The sequence below is a fragment of the Gobius niger genome (genome assembly GCF_951799975.1).
Source record: "Gobius niger genome assembly, chromosome: 18".
Lineage (NCBI taxonomy): Eukaryota > Metazoa > Chordata > Actinopteri > Gobiiformes > Gobiidae > Gobius > Gobius niger.
The window spans coordinates 10,084,295-10,110,407 of NC_136869.1; the positions used below are offsets into that span (position 1 = coordinate 10,084,295).

The 26,113-nt window shown below is 41.8% G+C and overlaps 1 protein-coding gene across 1 annotated transcript in view; it reads left to right on the forward strand.

The window, feature by feature from the left end:
- The first annotated feature begins 8,850 nt into the window (after positions 1-8,850).
- dpp6a (dipeptidyl-peptidase 6a) overlaps positions 8,851-26,113 on the forward strand; it is a 340,283-nt gene continuing 323,020 nt past the window's right edge. The window contains exons 1-2 of the mRNA XM_079576572.1: positions 8,851-8,967; positions 9,044-9,111. Coding sequence (XP_079432698.1) covers positions 9,055-9,111 — 57 coding nt within the window. The 5' untranslated portion in view covers positions 8,851-8,967; positions 9,044-9,054. The remainder of the gene's footprint in view (positions 8,968-9,043; positions 9,112-26,113) is intronic.

Below are 26,113 nucleotides of genomic sequence, written 5' to 3' on the forward strand. Positions count from 1 at the left end.
ACCTGAGGTGGCAGTAGCGAGTATAAAATGGCTAACTTGCATCTAGCCTCTTTAAATGCTAGAAGATTTAAGATTTGCTTATACAGTAATGATTGAATCTTGAAGCAAATCTACATTTTTTTTCTCATATTGGCTCAGCCCCACTTTCACAACACAGTGAAATCTGGAAATTGTAAACTAGAGAAGTTATACAGTAAATGTGATTAATTTACAACTATATCTTCATGAAAACAATCAAGCAAGATGAGAAAGTAAACATTACTTTCCAACGTGAAACATGTGTTCAATAAACGATCTCTTTTTCCGTATTCCATCGGATCTAAAGCAAATGCACCGCGGTTATTGCACAGAATCTACAAAAGGCGTCTTTAATAACATTTGGATGGTATCAGGGAAAAGGGGAAGCTTTCAAAATGGGATTATCCGGTGAATATTATTATGCACAAGTCTATTATCTGGTTAGAGCGGCGCAGGAAGCGGCGCTCGCATTAACATTCAACATCTACAGTACGAGAGAGAGAGAGAACGCGGCGCATACTAAGAGTTTGAGTCCAGAGCGTTTCTGCTACACTGATGCAAATGCTTTGAGAGGGTGATTTTGGCAAAGGAGACTTAGGAATAACTATAAAGTAATGATTAAAATGGCAGAGGTTTTAGACATGATGCCCCTTCTTGTTAGACTTGGAATCTAATGTGCTAAATTGTTTACTTAATGGACTGAAAGTGAACTCCGTACTGCCTCATCAGACTTTATGCAAATCAGATCATTCACTATGCACGTTGGTCTTTGTCTTTCTATGAAGTTGTTCCTGTTTTCCCCACCAAAACATGTACAATAGGTTCCTCTCTGGGGCCAAAACCTCCCTAAAAAGGACATTGAAATATCAGTGGGACTTTCCTGATTAAAAGAAGCCAAAACTAAATGTGCTACTTCATGAAGGATCATAATGTATTTGTTAAAGGTGACTTGTTTAACTTTTTATCTGAAAAAGTGCATTTTTGACCTTTCAGTGGCCCAGCGGTTGTACAGGAAACATAGCAGTGAAGCATTTGTCGAAGTCAGAGGATATTCAAATGTTTCTCAACCTTCCTTTTACCGTAGAAATAAAAAGGGGAAGCGGTGTTTGATCCTATAACGTAGATGTACGTAGACGTAGTTAGCCTGTTCAATGTGTGGGCACAGCCTGGCTCCTGCTGTGGAGACTGCAGCTTCTGTGCTCCCACTGTCACTGATCAGGACTTTGACTTCACACATGAATTTGACAGCTGCTAGCATTTTATTTATTTATTCATTTTTATTTGTTTGTTTATTTGGTCGGGGCAGTGCATGTTAATGAACATACAGTACATGTATACATGCATGTAAACACACCACGCCGGATTATAGCCTCAGACTAGTTTCCATCCATTATCCCACACTCGCATTCTCAAACACACTCTCATCCATCCTGGCCTATTGTACATGTTTTTTGCAGTATGGGAAACCGGAGCACCCGGAGGAAACCTACGCAGACAAGAAGAGAACATGCAAACTCCACACAGTATGGCCCCCTGAACCTGGGACCTTCTATTTGTGAGGCACGAGCGCTAACCGTTGCACCGCTGTGTCACCCTGGATAAAAAACATGTTGGAAGTATTTTCCTCCCCGCACATGTTCCAGCCATGTCCTAATGTGTAGAATGAGCTCAGACCTGTTCACCACAACTGCCTCTAAAATCCTGCACTGTCACTGAAAAAGTTGTTACTTCAGGTCTGAAGTGCCATCATGCACAAGCTTAATATAGAAACTGCAGTTACGCGTAAGACCTGAGGTGGCAGTAGTGAGTATAAAATGCGTCTAAACTTGCATCTAGTCTCTTTAAAGAATGTACAGACCTTTTGAGATTTTATTTTAGATACAAATCATCGTCTAAAAGTGGCCTCTGAACTAAACGCGAAACCATATTGTGTCAAGGTTCTGCTTTTTATGGGTCGGATACACATCCAGTGGCCGCTAAACTTCATCTTAGAACATGCTAATGATAATGCTAATGATGCTAATGATGCAGAAATTATATAAAGGCCTTGAAACTGACAAAACCTCACCATATTCCTTCGTATTGGGGTGAAACGTTCAATTTAAAACAGGTCAACAGCTAACAAAATGTGCACATTTGGAGGAACAGGCTCATAGCTATAGGCATTTCTGTGATTTCTATGCCTTTTACCATCTACTCTGTAAAAAAATATTTGCACGCTTTGCAATCTGTGAACTCGGCATTGCCCTTTTGCTGCTCATTCAGTATAATATTGGCTGAATGTTGTGCACGGACATCTCTATATTACAGTGATAGTTAAACCTCCAAATCAGCATAGTTTCACTGCTGATTAAACCATTCTTCTTAAGACTATCTTTGACGTGTATCGACTGGTCCTGCGTGGGCCGTTATCTCTGCCTAAGTAACTCGAGCGCAGGCCCGTGTATGAGACCAGGGCCAGTGTAATGAAATGCAACGGCCTCGCGCTGCTCCTGCTGATTTTACACTAAAATGTGCACACAGAAGAACATCATAAGCTCCGTAATCAATATGGCGGTAATGGAGGTCCCCATCCCGGGCCGCTGAATGGGAATACCAAGCAGACCAAGCACTGGAAGTCAGCACTTGTACCAAATGGAGCAGAAAGGCGGACTTTGGCATAACTTTTCACTGCGGCGCTTCAGTGAGGCATTGTGGTGTTGTTCATTGTGCATCTTTATGTGAGTAACCCTGTGGTGAACTGTTCAAGATGTCAATTTTCTTTAAATTACTGACATTATTCTGCCTTTAGTAGTGTGTGGGAACCAGCTTTGCAGACAGCCAACAGTCTCCAATAAAGGACCAGGAAGCGTCTTGCTGTTTTGGTGTGTTTTAATGAAGGACTGTAAAACTGTAACATACAGAAACACAAATAATGCATATTACAATCTTATTTAGGGCAAACAAACAATATGAATATAAAATAAGTAGTTTAGAGATAACGAAAACCTCTAAAAACAATCTCATTATTGAGCGATTAGCACAATGCTAGTTTACATGGGAAAAGCCCTAGTGATGCTAACGGTATTAGCGCCTAATATATTCTTACAAATTACGAATTGGAAACTAAATGACTAAATTTGATATCTAATGGAAGCTAAGTTTACTATCATTCGAACGCTTACAGACATGTATTTTTGTAGAGCCAATATAAAAAAGTACAGGCTTAAACACTGTGAAAGTTGACTTTCTTTGGGACTGCTAGGAGCATGACTGAAGTACAGTAGCACTAGGTGGACAAATTACTCAAAACACAAATAATTCCTACAAGGGGGCAATACAGACATAACTAAAAGATTTGGTGAATTTTCTGTCATTTAACATTTGAGAATTTATTATTAATTTCCTATTTTTCAAGGAACAGTCTTTATGCACTTCAATTGGTAACACACAATTAAATCAAGCATAGTTAACTTATCTTTAAATGTTTGACTTTCAAGTTGAGTTTAAATTGATTAATAATTTGATTTAATCAAATTGGCTGCTTTACTCTAACTTAAAAAGGAACATATTAATATTAACTGATACTGCTATTTAAAAAAAAAAAAAGCTTCATTCTAAGGCAAAACTTTACTAATAAATCAACTAGCTCTTTCCCCATTTATTATCTTACCAATTGAAGTATTTTTTTAAGGTTGTTCAACAAAAAACTTTAAGTAGAGACCACTTGTTTGTTTGTTTTTTTGACACATTTGATTCATTTTTATTTATTTATTTGTAATGCATATGGTACATATGGCAGATATTGGGTTATTCAGAGGAAGTGTCATCGCTTTCCTCCAGAGCATGTTTCCGAGATCCTCCGGCTGATGTTGCAAATCCAGGTACGAACATAAAGCTTCTCCTCTGTCCTTTTCTGTCAGTGTGAGTCAGTAGTGTCCACGCAGAGACATGGCTGACTGATGGTCCACTGACACGACCTGTCGCCAGAGTGATTTAAAGGGACGGGGACAGTCTGGGACCAAACTGAAGAGGTCTGAGCCTGTACGGGACAGTGCGCTGTTAATGCATCGAAGTGTCCTTGGTTAAACTGGCCTCCACATGTGTCCGATTGGAGTTCAGCCCACAAGGACATGGATGTATTAAAGTCTAAGCCGATTGAAAATGGTAAGTGTGGAATAACTCAATCACAGAGCACAAGAGCGTGAAAAGGGATAGGAATCGAGATGTTGGTCTTTAAAGACATAATTGCAATTTTAGAATGTACACAAAGTCACTCAGGTCTTCCATGTCTGTGAAGGGCGCTATATAGATAAGCATATTTCCACTTTCCAACACAGTTACGCCATGATCCTGCCTGTTCAAACTTTAACCAAATCCTTTTTTCCTGACCCTAACTTTAAAGAGACTAGATGCAAGTTGGTCATTTTATACTCACTACTGCCACCTCAGGTCTTACGCATAACTGCAGCTTCTATATTAAGCTTGTGCATGACGGCACTTCGGATCCGAAGTAACAACTTTTTGAGTGACAGTGCAGGATTTTAGAGGCAGTTGTGGTGAACAGGTCTGAGCTCATTCTACACATTAGGACATGGCTGAAACATGTAGGGGTTGGACAATACTTAGTTCTGACATTTTTTAACTCTGTATAGTCCCTTTAATCCTAACCTTAACCTTAAACATTTGTAAACAACAACATAAACTTATAAAGCCAACTGAAAAAGCTGAATTTGGAATGACAGCCATCAGAATTCGCGGGGACGTGGCTTATGGCTTTACGCGGTTGGAAATCGTAATGATGCTATAAATTAAGTTCTTCTACTTCTCCTTCTCCTTCTCCTACTTCTTCTTCTTCTTCTTCTTCTTCTTCTTTTTCTTCTTCTTGAATATTGCACCGTATATTTCCTTCAAATCAACCGTTTCACCAACATGGGCCACTGGAATAGTTTCGGAAATGATGTGAAATCTATAAATATTATCCAATTTAAAAGGAGGAAAAGGCGGAGGTCATGCAGATGAGGAGGTGTGGGGTCGGAGAGAGTGGTTGTGTCTATCTTTGTCTTGTCTTGATGAGTGTTACATTGTTTTGTGTTCCTCAGAGCTGATCTAACAAGTGAATTCCTCTATTGTGAGATCAATAAAGTCCTATCGTATCTCCTCTCTTGTCTTAATGTTTTGTGATGGTGTGTGGGGGGGATTGGAAATGCAAACACGTTTCCTTCATCCATTCCCTTTTTCAAACCACACAGCTACTGCATGTTTGTGAATGTTGATATGAATATTGTGTTGCGTGTTGTACCGTGTGCATGTTTGGAATAAATTGACTGAACTGAACTGAAGGACACTTCTGTGGGAGTGCACTCGTGAGAGTATAGCCGATATGAAATTTCAACAGAAAGCTGAAGGAGGACAGAAACACTTCATACTTGATTGTATGTACCCTAATGTTTTCAGATTGTGTTCAGTGTGTTCTGTACAAGAAGGCAATGCATCCAAAATTAGAGTCACCAAGCTCTTGTGGAGCTTAGGAAGCCGTAGAAAGGTAGTAGTAACTCCATGCATCTCCCTGGAAACCCGTAGCATGAAGGTAAAACTACACGGTGGAGGACATTAGAGTACCGTGCTATTTAGATTGAATACACGTCGGCGCAGAGAGAACATATGTCATTAATCTAAATGTCTAACAGCGTGTACAGAGATCGGTTTAGATGTCGTAGGTCTGGGTGACAAGTTCGCGACGCACAGGGAAGAGGCTGCGTCGAGAAATTGCAAATGAAAGGTCATCCCTCTTATTCTGAAAGGTCAACCACTTCAGGACCTGTTGGCCTGTGTCGGAGTGTAGTTGAATTGCCAGGTGCTCTTTATGCAAGGATACAGCATCACTGGAATATTTTTCCTTTCAAGCTGTTGCCTTCAGAAGCCACAATCATGAATAACCCTCTTCCGGTGAGCTGTGTAGCCTCTCTTTGTCAAGGCAACTTCCTTTTCCAAAATATCTGTTAATTTCTTCTTTGCTCTTTACAGAGACGTGGTGTGTCCTGCTACTCATGAATGCACCATCTCTCCTTGACCAAACCATCTCTGTCTGAACTCAGTGGATCTGCCCACCTCACACCACACAACCTGGGTTCCGGAAGTAAGAAGAGTTGATGGAGGAAAATTAACTGTGGTGACTCCCTGATCCCACACACGACTCTGGGTAATTTATACATATGCATTTTAAAGAAGAACTTTACCTAAATAAATCTTTTCCGTAGTCCCTCTGGGGGGAATACAAGTGTTAATGGGATGATTGGGGGGTCTTTTATTTCCCTCTGGTGTCTCTGACCAGAAAACCACAAATGCAATACACACTAATAGAATCACTAGGAAGAAGCTAACAGGCTAACGGGCGAAGCTAACTTTGAGCTAGCGCCACTTAAACAGTATTTACAGCCAAGTTTGAGTAAAAAAAAAAGATCTCCATTGTGTTATTGGATGTATAATATCCCTTTCTCCCTTTGTTTTTTCTATCAGCGTAGTATTTACTCTCGCGGACAATTAATGAGTAAAAAACCATCACATGCTACGACACCTGCAGTGGCGCTTATGGCCTCTAGGGGCATGAGTTACTTAGTTCTGCTTTAACACGTCATGGCAGTATTTTTCTATGAGAATTTGGAAAGAGATGTCGACTTCCAGAACCTGAGACTTATTGGAAGTGGACTGGACCTCATCATCTCTCCTCCTCTCTTGTCGAAGAAACATTACTGTGTATCAAAGTATAGTTCAGTGCCTATATTTTAAACCAGGAATGTTAGGTACTTCCATATACAGTATATTCCTGTATCCATTGTCATTTTACATTTTCCCCCTCATTTTTTGCTATAGACTTGATTCAAATGATGTGGCCTTCACTGACACCCTGATTTGATTCATATAGTAACAGCATTTGAATCCACCCTCCCCGCCCCTTTAACATATGGGAAATTATTTTTGAAATTGCACATTCTGACCGTTCTTGACACACATGGTCAAGTTGTCAGTCACACTTCACACCTGCCTGCATCAGTTTAATTGGATCCAAACCAAGAGGCTGCTGGAGCATTGTGACCGTCACGCTCGATTCGCTCTGCCTAAAGGTTGTCTGTTACGCGACTGCAAAGAGAGACCGTCTTTTAATCATAAACACAAATGTGCACAGTATCCTTGGGCAAGACACTTTCCACATCACCTGTATACGACTGTGAGTGAGTTAATCACAGTGTCTAAAAATCATTTCTTTACTTTGCTAGCAAGAAATACTTGCTGCTGCTATACTTTTTTTTACCCTCGTCAGCGCTTCTAACCCCTTTTCTATAACATTGATTTAACTTAAATTTCCTTTGGGCAGAACTGTCAGACATGAAATGAAGCGTCCCCGGATGGGATTGGATGTATCCATCAAAAGCTCAAGGAATAACTGAAAGATCACCATTCACTTCAGCGTTTCTATGTTGAATTTTCTGTCTTTGTGTTGGGATGTTTTCACCTCTACGACTGAGTGACTGGCTGATCATTTGTTGCACTGTTTAACCTCTCAACCCCCGCCTGAAGTTTGGCTTTGCCCAAATCTAAAAGTTTACAGCCTATAGACCAGTGTAACGCCTCATTTGAAAGCTAAGACTTTTTTGACATTTGTTTTCATTGGTTTTTTGTCCATTTTTTGTGACTATGCCGTTGTGGCTTTTTTTTGTCATTTTTTCAGAATTTTTTCATCACTTTTCCCTTTCTCTTTTGTGGCTTTTTTGTTGCATTTCTGTCGCTCTTTTGTTGTGTTTTCATCCTCGTTCTTGGCTCATTTTTGTTGATATTTAACACTTTTTTCCCCTTTTAGATTTGGGGAAAGCCAAACTCAAAAAAAAAGTGCTCGGTTCATATGGGGTTAAGAGGTTAAGGAAGCAATAACAGCTTCTTCTTCTTCTCCTGTTCCTACTTCTCCTCCTCCTCCCCCTTCTTCTCCTCCTCTTCCTCCTCCTCCTTCTTCTTCTTCTTCTTCTTCTTCTTCTTCTTCTTCTTCTTCTTCTTCTTCTTCTTCTTCTTCTTCTTCTTCTTCTTCTTCTTCTTCTCCTGCTCCTACTTCTCCTCCTCCTCCTCCTCCTCCCCCTTCTTCTCCTCCTCTTCCTCCTTCTTCTTTTTCTTCTTCTTCTCCTTCTTTTCAGATTTCTCCATCCTCTTCAAAAGTTCAGACTAGTCCCCACATGCTTTTTCAAACTTGTTCTGATGAGTTCTGTCAGTGGTCAAACTGCCTCCACATTTATTGCAATGCTTGCTTTTAGTTTAGTTTTTTCCAGAGAATCATAAGTATTTAATTGCACATTTGGGCTGCTAACTAAGTTGTTTCCCTTATACCCTGCAGCAGCATCAGGTAGGTGTCAAAGTAAAGCAAACAGGCAGAACTAAAACGTATGGCACCATTAAAGTTTGAACGTGGGTGGGCGGAACACTCAGTCATTCATTTTAGTCCGCGCGTAACACCCTGCATCGTGTGTGCGCTGTCCAGTGTCAGGGGGTGCTGATTGCTTTGTTGTCTTTCATACGCGCAGCAGCCCGCGGTGGGTCTCTCGTGTTACCTGCTGCCCCTCCTCGCCTCCCTGACAGCGGAGCGCCTGCACGCTGCTGCTCCCACCTCATTGCTGTTTGTGGGCGAAGAGATGTTGACAGGATCCCTTGTGCATCGAGCTGTCAGACGGGACGCGCCTGCGCAATAGCCTCGCTCCTTCCAAGGCGCACGGAAGAGTGTTTAATTTAACATCTCCCAACTAACTAAGGGAGAACATTTGAGCCATTGAAATCTGGTTTCCACGAAGGATACGAGGCGTCGACTAAGTTTTAAAGGGATTTTTTTTTGTTTTACGCACATCTTCTCATACTTTGGACCATTACGCGCGGTTCAATCTCCGTCCATTGGATAATTAGCAGAGTAAAGACAGCATCACAGACCAACAGGTAAATCACTGGCAGCTCCACGTCTTAACTTGGCACCAGTCGCACGCGCGTTTACTTTTGTTTTGCGCTTTTGCAGAAGTTCTCACCATGAACCAAACTGCGGGAGCCACCAACGCGTATCGCAGATGCTCCAAAGGAGGCAAGGTAAGGTCCCGCAGTGGAAAAAGGAAGTTCAAGTTGAAGACGGTGGAGCTTTTCTATTATTCTTACTCTCAATGATCACATCTCGCATAGTTTTGGCTGCCTTTTTGTGATGGCAGCTGCGTGTCTTTCGGTGCGCTTTCTTGTGCGTCTTTGGAGTTAATTAACAGTGTAATGTAATTGATTTAGAGCATGTACGCCAGCAAAGAAGGGATCTCAGCGTTGAACAGACTGCTTGACATGGCAAGACATTTGATGAGGGGGGAAAAAGCGGCTTACTTTAAGGCTTTTATTAACTTGATGAGATTGAGTGATATTGATCCCCGAAAAATGATGACAGCGCTGTTGCGTTCCTTAAGCGGGGCGACCCACATTACGCAGTGGCTCGAGGGGAGAGAGTGGGACGCAGCAGTGGGGATGGAGAGATGAAAAGAAAGTGGTTTGGAGAAGCGCTGGCGCGGCGTGGGAGGATGTGTCACGGAGATGGAGGTTTCCCCCCAGTGAAGAAGAGAGAGGGGGGAGGAGGAGGAGGAGCAGAGCGTTCCCCGCGCATCTGGCTCTGTCAACCTCCGCTTTGGAAATGAGACATGAAATTAGCATGAGCGGATCTGGCAGTGCGTTCCCAGCAAAGTCCCCACTGTTTACAAATGGGGATACCTTTTGAGCCAAACTGAGCTGTCAACCTGAATACAGACGAATGAAGGCAGAGAAAAAAGTTTCATTTTGCTGCTTTATAATGAATCCAATAGACAAGACAATTAACAGAGTCGAGTTGTTTCATGAGTTTTCAGGTTTATTGGCATGTTTGAAGTGGTTGAATGTGAACACAAGAACACAAGAAAGATATAGGCTCCAGCAGAATCAGACAGTAAGATTATTTTCAAAATAAAACTAACAAAACGCTATAAAACGCTGCAATAAATGGACAATGGACTTTTAGAAATAAATAATTAATTGTAAAATGGTACAAAACCTGTGAAAAATACAAGTATTGCCAGTATATGAGATAGATCGCTCTAAACATACACGGCAGGGTTTGAATCAGAAAAACTGATTTACTTACTCACTCAAACCAGATTTTTTCTATAGAACAAACATTCATCATTACATTAAAGGGACAGGCCACCGTTTTTCCACTCTGAGATATGTTCTTACCTGAGCTTAGACAAGTTGATACGTACCTGTGTGGTCTTTACGCGTGTGCTCAGTCACGCATTAAGACCAAAGATGTTGCTAGCATTTAGCCTCTCCCAGCATATTCATATGGCTCCAAACTGGGGTGAAGTTTGAAGCGACCACGCTGTTCCACGTTGTTCCTGTTTAAATACAAAGTTACACGATCCAAGTCTAGTTACACAAAATTAAACATGTCGATTTTCTAATCGGATAAAAAGGGGCACTATATTGTGAGGCATAATAATCCCTTAGGAACACTTTGACTTTACTGCGCGGATGTTGAAGTGATTGGAAAATCAACATGTTTCATTTTGTGTAACTACACTTGGATCGTGTAACTTTTCACGTAACAGTACTTAAAGGGACTATACAGAGTTTAAAATGTTAAAACTAAGTATTTTCCTCCCCCTACATGTCCCAGACCTATTCACCACAACTGCCTCTAAAATCCTGCACTGTCACTCAAAAAGTTGTTACTTCGGTCCGACTTGCCGTCATGCACGAGCTTAATATAGAAGGTGCAGTTACGCATAAGACCTGAGGTGGCAGTAGTGAGTATAAAATGGCCAACTTGCATCTAGCCCCTTTAAATTGTTGGAAAACGTGGAGGAGCTTCACCCCAGTTTGGAGCTATGGGAATATGCTGGGAGAGGCTACATGCTAACAACATCTTTGGTCTTTTTGCGTGACTGAGCACATGCGTAAAGACCAGACAGGTACACATCAACTCGTCTAAGCTCAGGTAAGAACATATCTCAGTATGTAAAAATGGTGGCCTGTTCCTTTAAATTGCCTCCAGAGTCACTCCCTTTGAAGATTGTAATCCTTTTGTTTTGGTCCATAATATTAGTGTAATGTAGGGCAACACAATGTGAGGAAATAAATGGCAGTATTCTGTCTGACCACAGGCAGTATTCTTACTTCTCCAATCAAATTAATCTCATTCGTCACATCAGCTGTGCTACCTCAAAGCCAATCCAGTTTTCCATAATGTCACCACTCACCCTCGCTGCTTTTTCTAATTCTGATCCTGTTACATCTCCATTTACAAAAAAAAAAAAAAAGCCAAACACTTGTGACCAGTGTGTGTTTCATTATGGGTCCCATCCTGTTCCCACTTTTAGCTCGTGCTGCAATTTCAAACTGTTTTGGCGTCGTGTTTACCGCCACAGAGGATACGTTTCCCTGTGATGAGTGGGTCTGCGGGGAGTTGCTATTCCGGGGCCTGTTGACAGTGAGCGGCACAGACACTTTGTAGTGAATTAATGGCTTTGTGATTAGGTCTGTGTTTGTTGTAAGGGACTCGCGAAAACAAGCATCACGTTGTCAGCCCGTGAACCAAGCGAAGGCAGAACTATAAACGGCCGCGAATGTATTATTTGGTGGAAATGTCCAATTTGTGGAGCGATTTTAACAGAGCTTCATTGTTGGGTTGAGAGTGCATCATGCAGTTGTTTTGTTGTCAGAGCGTGTGAATGGTTTTGCAAAATGTGGGGAACTGAATGAATACTGAAACTGGAAAAGTCGATGTGCTCTGACACTAAACATCCATAGACTGTATATATAAATAGACAGCTCCTGCTCACTCCTCCCCGTTTACCACAATGACCACGTTCGAGGGGGAAATCATGGCTCCCCTCCCCAGCTTTGACGAAGCATGTTCCTTAAAAGGGCATAAGGGCGGGATCTTCACTGTTAGACTTGGCCCTTGTGTGACGTGTAGTTCGCGCTGCTCCAATGCTAACAGTCCGACGCTCATTAGTGTGAGATTTTGAATTTTTTTCTCACGAAAACCAGCCTGGTCCCCTTAATTGTAAATAACCCAGCGTTATCACAGGAGCAATATCTAGCTGTAGAACGTTTAAGAAAATTAGGGACCAGGCTCTAAAGTTGTTTTTCATGTGTCTAAAGTCCAATGCTATGGGGGACTAGTGGCGATATGGAGGTACTACAGCAATGGCGGAGCAGCCAGCGGCCATTGTAAACACCTAGCAACAACAGCGTTTTCCTTAGCTTTGCGGGAGGAGCGAAACGGCGCCCACAATGGCCATTAGGTGTACTGCATCCCTACTGTAAGGGCTTACCATTGAGAATGAATGGGAAAAGTTTAGAGAGTTAACATTAACCCATGCACGACTACAATAGAAGGTCACCCTCAGGCGGGCCACATTTCGGGCACCCCTGGGGGATCTTGCTCTTTAAGATGTCAAAATATGGGATCATGTTGAGATTTAAAGGGACTCGTTGGGAAGTCGTAATTTTTATACTCGCTACTGCCCCCTCAGGTCTTACGTGTAACTGCAGTAGTGGTGAATAAGTCTGGGCTCATTCTACACTTTAGGACATTGCAGGAGCAAGTAGGGGGTAGGAAAAACATAATTTTAACATTTTTAAACTCCATCTAGTCCCTTTAAGTTGGACGCCAATTGAATCCAGAAAAAAACACTCTTAAAATGGTTACTGTAGCTGTTTCCACATAATGATAAGAGAACTAAACAGTCGTCCTAAAAGCAAATAAAAAGTTATAGATTACTGTAAGTGTATCCAGACTGTATTCTTCCTGGTATTGACTGTTTGATCTACATCTACTTTCTAATGCACTGAGGATACTTGTGTGTTTTATCGGTGCAGCAGCTTTAAATTCACTTTGCACATTACATTGCACTACATCTGACCATTGAAATACACCTCTTCTGGGAACGCATGAAACAAATCTTCGTGACAGTTGTGTGTTGAAAGAAGCAAGTCATCACAGAAAGTCATTTACACAGTTTTGCCCCGTTATACAGTAAGATGGTATTGCCCAAAATAAATTGTGCCACTAGAACCTCATTGCTTTCCCAAATTTAATCATACCAAAACAAAAGCTGTAGACAGTATTATTCGAATATGTTTGTGTTTTAGGAGTTGTCTGCAATAGTCATAGCTGTGCTTGTACAATTGTGTCTGTACAGGTAATAGCCACTAGATGGGAGTGTGGTACTGTAAACTGCAGACACATGACACAATGTATTAATGTAAAAATGCAAATTGACTTTAAATGCCTTAATTGCACTGCATGCCAAAGCCTTTTTTTTTTTTTTTTAGATAAAAGATAAATATTTCAATTCTCATTAGAAAATTCTCTTTAATGTTCAGTTTTTTTGGCTCTGCCTCTCTGAAATGTGAACACTATGAACTGAATCCTGATTGTAAAGTAACTAAACCCAAAGAAAACTGATCACACATCTGCACCATAAAGAAGCTGACAAATGCTCCTTTCAGCACACTAACTGTTTTCATCCTCCCCACTGAAAAAGAAACTGACTGCATGAAGCAAAAATTGGAATTAGACTATACTTTACAGACTGTTTTTAAAAAGGTTGAAGTGAAAATACAACCTGAATACTCCCCTTGTTTGCCTTACCTATCATTTCTGAGTTGTAGTGAGCCTGTAAACTTGGCCTGCCCTCGCCGACCTTGCCCAGGCGCAGAAGGTTAAGGTGGCATCTCTGCGCTCATAAAGGCGCTGAGCTGACAGGTGTTCAGACCTGGGTTAGATTCCTTTATTACAGCAGTTCTGTTGGCCCACGGCAGCGCAAACAGACCTGAAGTGAGCCAAGTATCGACCTACAACTCATTACGGCGAGGGCACATTGTAATGCACAGTTATCACTCCAGCGCTGCTCCACAGTCTATGGAAATCACCATTGATCCTAGTCTTTTTTTTTTTTTTGCACCATCAGAAAAGAAACGGGGGCCACACACGCCGCTCTCGATCATCTTTGCTCTTGGAATTTCTGCTCCTCATAAGGAAGGCATAAGCAGAGGTAAATCCCTTTGGAGAAGAGGGGAGGACTTCACTGACAGATAATAGCTTCACATCAGAGCAAGATAAAAGATTTCAGCACATTTCTGATTTCAAAGGGAGAGCCTTATAGAAAGTAGGTTTCCAGGTCGAATGCATAACACAATATGATAGACCAGTCAAAATTGTTGTTGGACTGTACACTGTATCAAGGACATTGACGAAAGTTACACAATTTACACACTCTTTGACCTGTAAATGTCATTGTTTAAACTCCTGAGCTTCCTGAGCAGGTGAAGTCTCTGCCGGGACCTCACGTGTCGATCTCTGGGCCCAGGTATTTGAATGAGGACACCTGCTCCACCAGCTGGCCGTGGATCAAACAGAGAGGCTCAAACAGAGGTGATGGTACCTCTGTCTGAACCGCCTTTCTTGTGGTCCCTCATACTCTTACCGCCCGCCTTAACCAAATGCATTTTCTACAGTTTTGGCTTTACCCAAATCTAAAAGCTTCTCAACTGGAGCATACAGCCTATAGGCCAGTGCAACACCTCATTTGAAGTTATGTTATTTATTTATTTTTATGTGCTTGGTTCAGGTGAGGATGAAGCATTTTATTCCCATAGATGAAGGGTTCATGTTTTATGTAACTGTACTTTTTGTGAAGCACTTTGTGACTTCTCATTCTGTCAAAGGTGCTATATAATATATAGGGGAGTCCGGGTATGGTTGTAACATTGGGATAGTTGTAACACCACCAATTCCACCACTCAGGGACAAGACAGGAGTCAAATGATCATATCAGTGTTGACCCACTTCCTCCCTGATCCAACATGGTGGTTGTAGATTCTATAGAGAAAAAACAGATTTTGAGGTAAGAAAGTACATTTTTTGACCAAGACTATAAATATTTTGTTTAGTGCTTATACTATTGCACATAAAACCATATGACTTATAGCTAAACAATGGCTGACAGGGGTGGGGTGGGTTGCAACACAATCATCCCCTTACATACAACTAATGACACTTTCTTGATTGTATACCTTTGCAAAATGCCAAGGCAGTGGGAAAGAAAGACTGACATATGATGAGGTCACAAATAAGGGCAAGTCAGTCAGATCAGTTGCAAAGACACATGGAATCTGCCATGTAAAACTGAGCATACTGTAAAAAAAAAAAAAAAAAGAGAGAAGAGAAGAGAAGAGAGCAGGGGTCCAGTGATCATCCCAGTGTAGGTTATTGGAGCATCAACGGAGTTTTCTCTGAGGTGCAGGAGGAAGTGTTGGCTGACTATTTGTAGTGGGGTCGATTGCAACAAAGATACACCATGTATTTGGCATCAACTCACGAGGTCTGTGATATTCTTGCAGAGGTTGGAATTGATGCCATCTGTAGTGAACAAATGTGGGTATTTTGTATGAAATTTTGAGAACTCTAGCTCAAAAAATCTGTGAGTTTCAGGTGCTGAAGCAAAAAGTGTTACAGCCATACCCGGTCTCCCCTACTTACGTACTTACTTACTATGCACAAAGCTCCTAGATCCATTTTGAAATACTATCATCCTTACTTTGTGAAATAAAGGAGAGCAAATGAATTCACTTTAAAACCCTGGCTATTGATGTTGTGATTTAGAGACCCTGTGTCCTCCTGATCCCAAAACTATCCAGACTATTTCAGAAGTGGCTCTAGAATAAAGGGCTACTGTGGAAATAAACTTGCTCCAGTGAATGCCATACCTCCGGGCTGTGGGAGAGAGAGTACATGTTGTTTAGTATAGAGAGGCACGAGAGCCCAGACTTCTCGCTGCTGCATTGTTTCCTACAAGTCCACAAGATGGCGCTAACAAACTGCATTGGCTGCAACTCTGCTACACTCTGGTCTTGACCTTAGCTGCCAGAGTAATAGTTTCATCCAGCCCTTCCTATAGCGGGTAAATGCTGAGCTGCTGTGATCAAGTCGTCTTTGGCCTTTTGCCTGCGAACAAATAGACTTTCCCCCCCCCCGTCTTCCGGTTTTAGAGCAAACACCTGAGCTTTTTGTTTACAGTCCACACAAGGAAATTATGTTGTGCGAGCCCTGCCTCTGTCAGATGAATAATGCAACACAGAGAAAGCAGATTTTTCTCACACCTCGCAATGCCACGAGTTGGATGAGCGCCTTTTTCCCCTTAAATATGTGCAAATTGCGAATTCTGCTGCGGTGGCGTTTCTCTTTGTGGGAGCCCAGTGGCGTGTGTACTTAATCATCAGGTGCTGTGGCTTTTCCCCAACTATTTTTCATCAAGAAGATTCTTCACACATTGGCCAGGGTATACATTACCTGCACATAATCTCAACCTATGCAGCGAGTTCAAAAAACAAAATTAACCATGAGTAATTTGTATCAAAGCTCACATATTATCATCCCCAAAGTAGGTGGTGGGTATACGGAAGGGCGGCTTCATGATTAAACGGGCCTGTTGGTCTCTGATTAGGGGCTTCTGAACTGCTCTGGCCCGTCCACTAGGACCTGTTTGCCATGGGAGACCCTATACCAGGGGCACAAAGCCCCTGACAACAGAGCTCCCAGGATCATTCAGGTGCTCAAACCCCTCCACCACGTTAAAGTGGTGGTTGCAGGAGGGGACTTTACTATTTGTGTAGGGAATTTTGCGTTTGAGGATAATCCTATCAGGAGCAGTGGGCGACTGACATGCAGCGGTCAGGGATCCAAGGATCCAGTCAGGATCTTGGTAAGGGACGACTGATTATACTGAAACAATGGAACAAGAATGATTTTTCAGCCGACCACCGGTGACTTCATATCCAAAATGTAATTGTAATGGAGCGGTCCTGCTCAATGCAAAACACAGTCTGATTCAGAATGGTCATCGGGGATTTTTTTTCCCATTGACCATGCGAAAAATTCCAACCTCAAGAGTTTAAAGGCAAATCAGCCAGTGTGACAAATGAAATAATATAGAACTTGAAAATAGCTGACTAGCTGATCATTCTACCTCTTTTCCTCTCCAAAAAGCCTTAAGGGATTTCCCTTCTGGAACCTGGAGCTTCGTACCATTTCAATGTTTGACTAATTGTACAGTAAGTTTCTACAAGGACAGCAGGTCACTACATTTACCATTGTCCCTCTCTGTGTTTCTGCTGTGACTGACACGGGCCGCGGTGTAATTGCATCGTGTCGTTTGGCCTCCCTGACCCGCAGAGTGAGCAGTGGCCCGGGGGCGGATGAGGTCGTGACAGCTCCTCTGGTGGCATTTCACACAACAGTCAACAAGAACCCCCCCCCCGCCTCCTCCCCCACTCTTCTTTGAACAGGCTGCCCCTCGACACACAGCCCCATCTCAGCCCTGTCCGCTCGTTTTCCCCGGGGAGGCGGTGTCCGTCAGCCGTCGCCACAGCGAGGCCAAACACTGCGCATGTAAAGCGTGTTGGTCTTTTATCCAGCTCCGTTTAATGTCAGCTTTCATGGTCTGCTTGGCTTGGATTTTTGTTAGTTTGTTTTGTTTTCGCCCTATACGGACCAAAGTCTTTTAGACCCCCACACTGCCAGCTTTAATTCAGTGTATCTAATTGTGTTCCTAATTCTGCAAAGTATTGTGTTTTATAGTTTTGTTCAGAGTTGTGACCCTGGCGCCGCAGACGAGAAGAAAGATCCTCTCGCTTTGTCCCGTTTGCTATGAATTCGTGCCTCCTTTTTCACACCAACTTTGCCACTTTCCTGAATTCTTCGAGGTGCTGTTCTTGTCTGACTTTCACAGATTTAAAACCATTCTGCTGCTATTATGGAGATGGGTTCCTCGAAAAAAAGGAAAAAAGGGAGAAAAAAAGAAAGAAAACACCATCATTTGGCAAAAGTAGGCTTCACAGCACTCAACCCACCATTTGTAATGCAAACTACACCGTTTAAGTCTCGCCATTAAGAAACCATTATCCTAACAGTCTCTCAATTTCAGATGCTTCATTTTGCCCCACTTTCTTCTACCCAGCCACATGTAGCAGGCGGTGAAGTGTGTGAACCCTTTCATCCTCCAAAAATAACGATGGTGACTTTAAAGGTGCGTTATGCAACTTGATATTTTGATATTACTTGTAGTGACCCAGCGGATGTCCAGGATCAATTGTTTTGGTTGGTTTTCACTGCTGACGGAGCCTTTCACCAGAAAACCTACAAAACAATTGAACCTGGAGCGTTGTAGAGACCACTGTGAGCAAAAATAAAGTCGCCACAAGGTCAAATACGGACAAATACTGTATTAATTTAAATTCTTCAAATTGAAAGTTGCATAATGCACCTTTAACCTCTTACCCCTCACCTTAACCAAGAGCATTTTCTCCAGTTTGGTTTTACACATGTGACTAGCTGAAGAACTGACTTCCTGTTTCGATCCATCACGCCAAAATAAAAGCACACAGCTCGTCTCATTTATTCGTTTCGGCAGGTACTTGCAACATTTTAAGATTATAATTACGTATAGTTAGGCAGAAAGAAAGCTGAACTAATGAACTGCTGAACTAATGAATAAGATGGTGCTTTTATTTTGGTGTGCAAGATCGAAACAGGAAGTTACTTCTTGGGATTTGAAGTTATGCACAGAGTCATTTCTAATAGGCCAGTGTAACGCCTCATTTGAAAGCTAAGACCTACAAAACTCATCTAAACTGACCTTTTTCCTCACGTTGTTGTCACTTTTTGGACATTTTTTTTCCATTGCTTTTTTTGCGGCGTTTTGTCCAATTTTTCCCCAAATTTTTATTGCTTTTGGCACTTTTCTGTTGCTGTTTTGTTACTTTTTCAACACTTTCTGTTCACCTTTCTGTCACTCGCTGGTTGCATTTTTGTCACTTTTCTGCCCAGGTTTTCGTCGCTCTTTTGTTGCATTTTCATCCTTGTTTTCGTCTCATTTTTGTTGCGGTTTTGACACTTTAAAGGGACTATAAGGAGTTTAAAAATGTTAAAATTAAGTATTTTCCTCCCCCTAGATGTTCCAGCCATGTCCTAATGCGTAGAATGAGCTCAGACCTGTTCACCACAACTGCCTCTAAAATCCTGTACGGTCACTCAAAAATGTGTCACTTCGGCCCGAATTGCCGTCATGCACGAGCTTAATATAGAAGGTGCAGTTACACATATGGCCTGAGGTGGCAGTAGTGAGTATAAAATGGCGAACTTGCTTCCAGCCCCTTTAAGATTTGGGTAAAGTCAGACTAGAGAAAATATCAGTGCAGGTGGGGATCAAGAGGTTAAATTACACTCTATGTGTGAGTGGAGGGAGTCTAGCTTATGGGTGTAGGACTATTTGATCTGTTGGCCCAGACAGTTGTGCTTTATAACTAGAATCCCTTACAAAACAAGTACGAGGGATTATCGTTACATGAGCGTTACGTGGAAGTGCTTATAAAACTATAGTAATCCATTAAACACAAATCTCGATCCTCATGAGATCAGTTGAAGTCAGATTTACTTTTTTAGAAGATTTGTTGTGACGTCTCACTTAGCTTAGCGTCTAATATGTAGGACACATAAGATGAATTTACGACACTATTCTCCAGACTTGACCATTGTCATCTGTTGCTGTATTCAGTTATTTACTTCAATTATTGAGTGATAGTACTTCCAACACATACACATCAGAGCCCTAAACATTGGCAGTTGTAGCTTCTTCATAAAGACAGACACTAAAGCTTTCTGGAGATGTTTTTTCTCTTTGCACATTCTTATTCCATGTGTAACTGTAAAGCAATGCGTGCGGAGAAAACCTTTTTGCCTTGATTAGATGCAAAGATGTTTGCAAACAGCAGCAGTGACTCCTAATGTGCATGCACTTCAAAGCCCGATACAGTATGTGACGCTGGCAAAGGAAAATGATGTGGCAGCTATGAATGAGGTTTCTTTTAAAAAAAACGTGACATATTTTCCAAGCACGGCTCACATCCCTTCACGTTGGAACTATGAATACTATTACTATGTTGTCAAACACTTGAAGTATCAGTCTGCATTGATTGGACATGCGGAGTGGGTGTCATTTTACAGACAATAAATGGGAAACGTGACAGGGAACAGCGTGTTTTTACTGTAATATTGATATTTCTCCTGCCACAGTGTGATGAGGGTGTAGTGAATATAGATCGGCTTGAATTCGAGGTTGTACTTTTAGATGGAGGGCACAGTAACTTTAGGAACAATGTTTTGGAGATAATTGTTTACAAATCATGCTCATCGTGTCGACTTTCTCTGCTCCAGTTTTCATTACAGTCTGACGCCGTGTGTAACCATTTATTATTACCCACTCACAACATCCCCCCTGAGGCTTAGTCAGAAAAGGTGATTTGTTGGGACCAAACGGGAGGAAAAGCAGCCTCTCCGCATAACAAGGAGGTCCTCGGTCAGGTGGGGCCTTTCTGTGTGAGGTGTGATGTTTCCCCCCTCTGGCAACTCTGGCTTCACACATCAACCCGTAGAACATGCACAGAATAGGATAAAACCTCTGCGATAATCGTGACCAAGATCAAGATTGGATGTCACGATTGTAAACTTCAGTCACAATTATTGTAAGTAAAGAATATTGCGATTTTACAATTATACATGATTATCAAAATTATGGAAGAAAACACTTAGAATTTGTCCTAAATGTTCACACAAAGAAACAAGATATTATATGGACATGTTTATATTTATATTTATGTGAGGGTTGTTTTAATCGAAAAACTATTAAACATCCTATACATTAATATTAGGGGTGTCCATGGTTAACCGATTAACCGATTAACCGGTTAACCGTTAAAAATTGCGTAACCGGGCGTCTATAATTTGCCGTGCCATTGAAAATACCTGTAATACATTTTTGCACCACCAGGGACCGCCAGAGCGCTCCCAAACAGTTGTTCACGAGAAGTAGTCATCGCGCATTGGCTCGTTTAACTTGTCAATATGAAGCGGGACAAAATCAGCACAACGTGGGAGCACTTTACAACCGAGAGGATCAAAATGCAAGTATTGCACTGCAGTGCTTAGATATACTTCAAATACAACTTTGTTTTTGTGCCATCTCAACAGCCGACACCCGGACATCACTTAAGGTAGCTAGGTAGCTAAAAGCACAAAACTCACCTTTCTCGTTATTGTGAAAGTGGTGGAGAGATAAGAGTTGTTATTATACGCATGAATGGCTGCATTTGTTTGCACAGTGTTTCAAATAAAGTGAGCTAAATGACTGCAGGTCAAATACATTAAAATGCTCTAGGGCCTTGTGAATGCAAAAGTCAGTGACCTACTTTTACTGCTCTGTCATTACCACTGCGTTGTATTTCTATAAATTAATTTTGTTTTAAATGTGTTTCAGCCATTTAACAATGAAATACCACTTTCGCGTTTGTCAGTATTCCTTTGATCTGTGCTTCATGAATTTACCATAATTACAAAAGAGTTCCTTATCGAAACAACCAATCAGCTTAACTTCCATGCGTTTGCACAGTTTCACTTTTGTTTTTGCAGCGACATATGAAACACAGATGGTTCTTTTGGGACTATTCCTTTGACAACGTCATGCAGCTGTCATGAAAATTGAAAGGATTATTGAACTTGCAGCTGACTTCATGTGTTTGGGCTGGATTTAACACTGGGCTGTTTCTTCAGCCTTTACTGGTGAGTGGCACAAATACACTACACCTCATGAGACGTGCTAGCGGTTTGCCATGGGCCCTAAAATTCTTATGATTACCCTACTATAAGCTTTTATAACCACACTAATTGAAAAATCGGTTAATCATGACATTCCTGAGCTAGAAAATGGGTTCCTAGAACAGGCAGAGGCGTAGCTTGCCGTTATTCAGAAGCCTGCAGTAAGCGCTATATAAAACCGATGCATTATTATAAGTGAGTTAAGGCTGCACAATATATCGCGAAAAATATCATATCACGATATTAGCTGATGCAATATCGGTATCGCGAGAAGCCATATATCGCAACATCACCCTAGCCTTCATCTGACTGAGATCGATGTGTAAAAGTTCAGTTTTAGTTTAACATTTACTAGCTTTGTTAAATTCTACCCTTGTTTTTTTCCTGATGGGGTGTTTTTTAAGTCTTCTTTTGACACAATTTGCTGAAAAAATTGAACCTATCGTGTTTAGTGAAATATCGCAATAATACCGTTATCGCGATATTGCACAGCAGTATCGCATATCGCAAGTCACTTCAATATCGTGCAGCCCTAAAGTGAGTCATGGTTCCCTAATGTTAACTTATAATGAGCAGTGAACAGACTTTTTTACTCATGGCTCCACCAGATTATATTTCTAATAGTGAAACCATTTTTTTGTAACACTCTTCATGACCTAAAGAACCTTCTGTTCTGAGGAAAACTTATCCAGAGAACTGCATTAATGATGCTCTCTCTGCCAGTGCGCAGTACACCGATCGAGGGTCCCCTACCGACATCCTTTCTTGGTGCCCCTTGGTACCCTTGCTACGCCACTGAGAACAGGGTTATTACTTATGGGAACAGGACAAAACATTTAAAGGATAATTTGTGCACTGTTCTGATCCCTCTGCTCACGTCACTTTCTTTAAGCTCTCTTTGTATTTGTGCACCACATGCCGCTGGATTTAGTACCATCCAAATCCATATCTGTGCCCAAGAATCCACCGTGACATTTGCAGCACGGCCTGTTTTTATCAAATATGGATCTTTATTATTATCGATCAAGGTGAGTTAGGCCCATAAATCAAACAGGCAGCGTCTTGTACACCATCTTTCAAGCTTGAGCAAGTTCAGTCGTTTTCTTTAGTGTGTGCAATCGCTAATTTACTTTGACTTGATTCGCCAGATCCTTTTTAAGAGACTACAACGGCTCTTTACTGAGTCTTTTTCTGCCAGATGCTCATATCTAGGGCCACTTCGGGGATGGCATAATTCTTTCCTTCCTTGTTATAGTTCTAAGTATCTTCCAGGGAATAGCTTGGTCTTTGAAATCCCTTTGTATCCTTCTTCTAAGCCCGAGTCTCTCAAATTTGCGGTGTTCAAAGGCCGTCTGTTGGCCCTGTGCTGCGGATGTGCGCTGGAGCGTACACAGACGCGCTCAAAGCAACAGAGAAACCTCCAGGTCAATGGGTTCCACTAAAAGCACATATTTTAGCTCTATGCATGAATTGAAAGAGATGGGACACAAGGTAGTCAGACCAAACCAAAGTACGTCTAAATAATCTTTGCTTTTTATGAGACTCTTATTCTTTAATGAGCGCACTTTTTAAACAAAGATCTGACAATCAGAATATTACATTTCTACGCAGCCCTTAACTTATCCTTCATTCTCATTTACTCCACACATCATTGGGCATAACACAGTTTCTTATCTCCACACAACCGCACTCTCTGATGTAAAATGTCGTCCATAATATAAATGATAAAGGGTGCCAGCCTTCGCCTCCCCCCCCTCCTTTCCCTGTAATTTCATTTCATTCCCACATTGTGCTGGTATAGGCTGTGTTTCATTACACCGCCCGGGCCTGTAGATGCCAGAGTGAACGCCCATTTTTGAAGATTAAGTACAGAAAATGCTTCATGTGGGATGACTGCAGTGCCCCGTCGCATCGTCCCGAGGTGGCTTCTGGGGCGACCATCCATCAAACAGGACTTGGAGTATCTACCTGGAAATGTCAGTCAGCACACCAATTACTGCCACTTATTGGCAGTAATCGGTGTAGACAATTCACCACATATGAAATACTATTGTGTGTGGGGAAAAAAAGGAACTTGGACGACAGTAGCACAAGTGGTAAAGTGGGTCGTCCTGTAACTGAAGGGTTGAATCCCAGCTCTTGCAGGTGCACATTGTTGTTGTGTCTTCTTTGTGTCTGGTGTATGAATGAGAGCGTGAATGGGTGAGCGGTTCCTTGATGTGAAGCGCTTTGAGTGCCTAATAGGTGGAGAAGCGCTATATAAATACAGCCCATTGATCCTTTACCTGTATAGGGCAGCAGTGGTTAAACTAAGGCCCATCGAGCCCTTCAATCATGCCCACAAAATATCCAAGTCGAGTCGACCAACAGCCTAGACGTGCCCTGAAAACAAACTCCATAACTTTGATGAATTGGCTACATAGACTAAACAATACCAATGTTTTCTCTAATGAAAAGAAATCTAATGCGTAACTGCTGCACTCACAATGGAGAAATTCACTGAGGCACTTAGTAAAGTTAAAATCCATTTAACATATAATATAATGTGTGTAATATGAGGCAACTCTGATAAAAAAGACAAACCTATGCATACAAGTTCACCAGAATGTTGAAATAAACTCCTTAAAGGGATGGTCCCAATGCCACCCCCTGTGAACAATTTCTGGACACACCCCGTTGGTTTTAGATGTTGGAGAGGTACTACAATTGCTACTACTGCAGAAAACAGATGCATCGTATTATTTCCATTTACTTTATGTTCATATATACAATCCAAGCACACGGAAAAAGTCCTTTGCTTTGACGATGGTGTGACATTACAAATTGTATGAATGCAACAAGCAAATATCTTGACATCAGAATAACAAATTGCCGACATCTCCAGAAACCGGTGTATACGGCTGTGAAAATCTATGCACCGATTCCTACTCCCATATGGGCTGTATGAGTGATTTATTAAACCTGGGAGGCTAATAAAATGAGCAACATGTCCTGCATACTAAATAGAGTATGTACTATGAAGTATGCATAAGATTTTCTGTATAATAGATGGTACCAAGACAGTGTGGTGAAATGATCATGCTCTCTAAAGGTTAAACTGTGCGGCATATACATAATTAAATAAGCCGGCTGCCCAAAGAGGACACAATGTGTTCTGGGATAGTCTGTTTATCATTAAGAAATGCCAAGTATAAAAGGCTATTCAGTTAAGCCAGGGATGCTACTGGTGCCACTACTACTACTATTACTTTTAGGATCCTTTACCCTCAGACCCTTTTACCATGAGGGGCTGGTTGGGAAATCCACACACCCCTATTGCCATAGCAATGCATTGGGAAGTCAACCGTCACGTAAAACAGGGATAGTAACACATTACGACTGGTGCTTCTGGTTTCACAAATACACACAGAAATCCTTTTTTTTTTCTCATTGGATTTCTTTAAAGACCGGCTTGGCCCTGACTGCCCCCACCAGTTTTAGAAGTATCTCAGCTAAGGAGCACAAAGAAAGATGGTCACTTTCCTTCACTGAGCACTGTTTTGGCTTCTCCTGTTTTCCTCTTTTACTGAAGTTAGCACAAACTAAACCGTCAGTCTTTTAAAAACGCAGGGTATCGTTTGTCGTTTTCCTGGAAGTAAAAGCCACGCCCCCCTGGCACCTGACATCACTGGTGCTGGTTTCTTGGTCCAGCTGTTCACTGGTTCCGAATTGGCACCAGTTTTTGGAATCAAGAGCCAGAATTTTTGTCAGGCCCACACTAGTTTGTTTGTTGAGAAAATAACAAAAAGCTTTTATTCGCGGTCGACTTTTTAGACTGACTGTTGTTTGCCAGAGAATCCCGTCTCACTTACCTGCATTAGATGGTGGACAGAAGGGGCGAGAGGGGAGCGACCCGATCATGACCGGGTCCTGCAGGACTTGGCATAAAGACCTCAAAGTGGCAGCACCTGCTATAAGAAACTCACTGGGGCATTATGGAATGGCCATCTGCTCCTGACTATACTTCTCCACAATTACTAGATCATCTTCTTAGTTAGTACGTGAAAAGTAATGCCATCCAAAGTTCATTCTTTTGTATGAGCATGTTTTATATTCTTGCTTAACATTAGAAGACAGGAAGTGAAACGATAGTGTCTTTCTAAATGTAAGTCTAGTTGTTTTGTTAGAACTTTACATGATTTAGCCAGATGGATGACTGAGAATTTACATTTACGTTTCAATGACTGTTTCGGGGAGGATTAGGACTCGTCCCTGGCAGCCCCTTGTGTTATGAGTCCTTGATGTAAATATCATGTAACAGCTTATCACTAGCAGCAAGCCTCTCCTGTACCCCAAATCAGGTTAGCGAGGCACAGGGGCCTGACT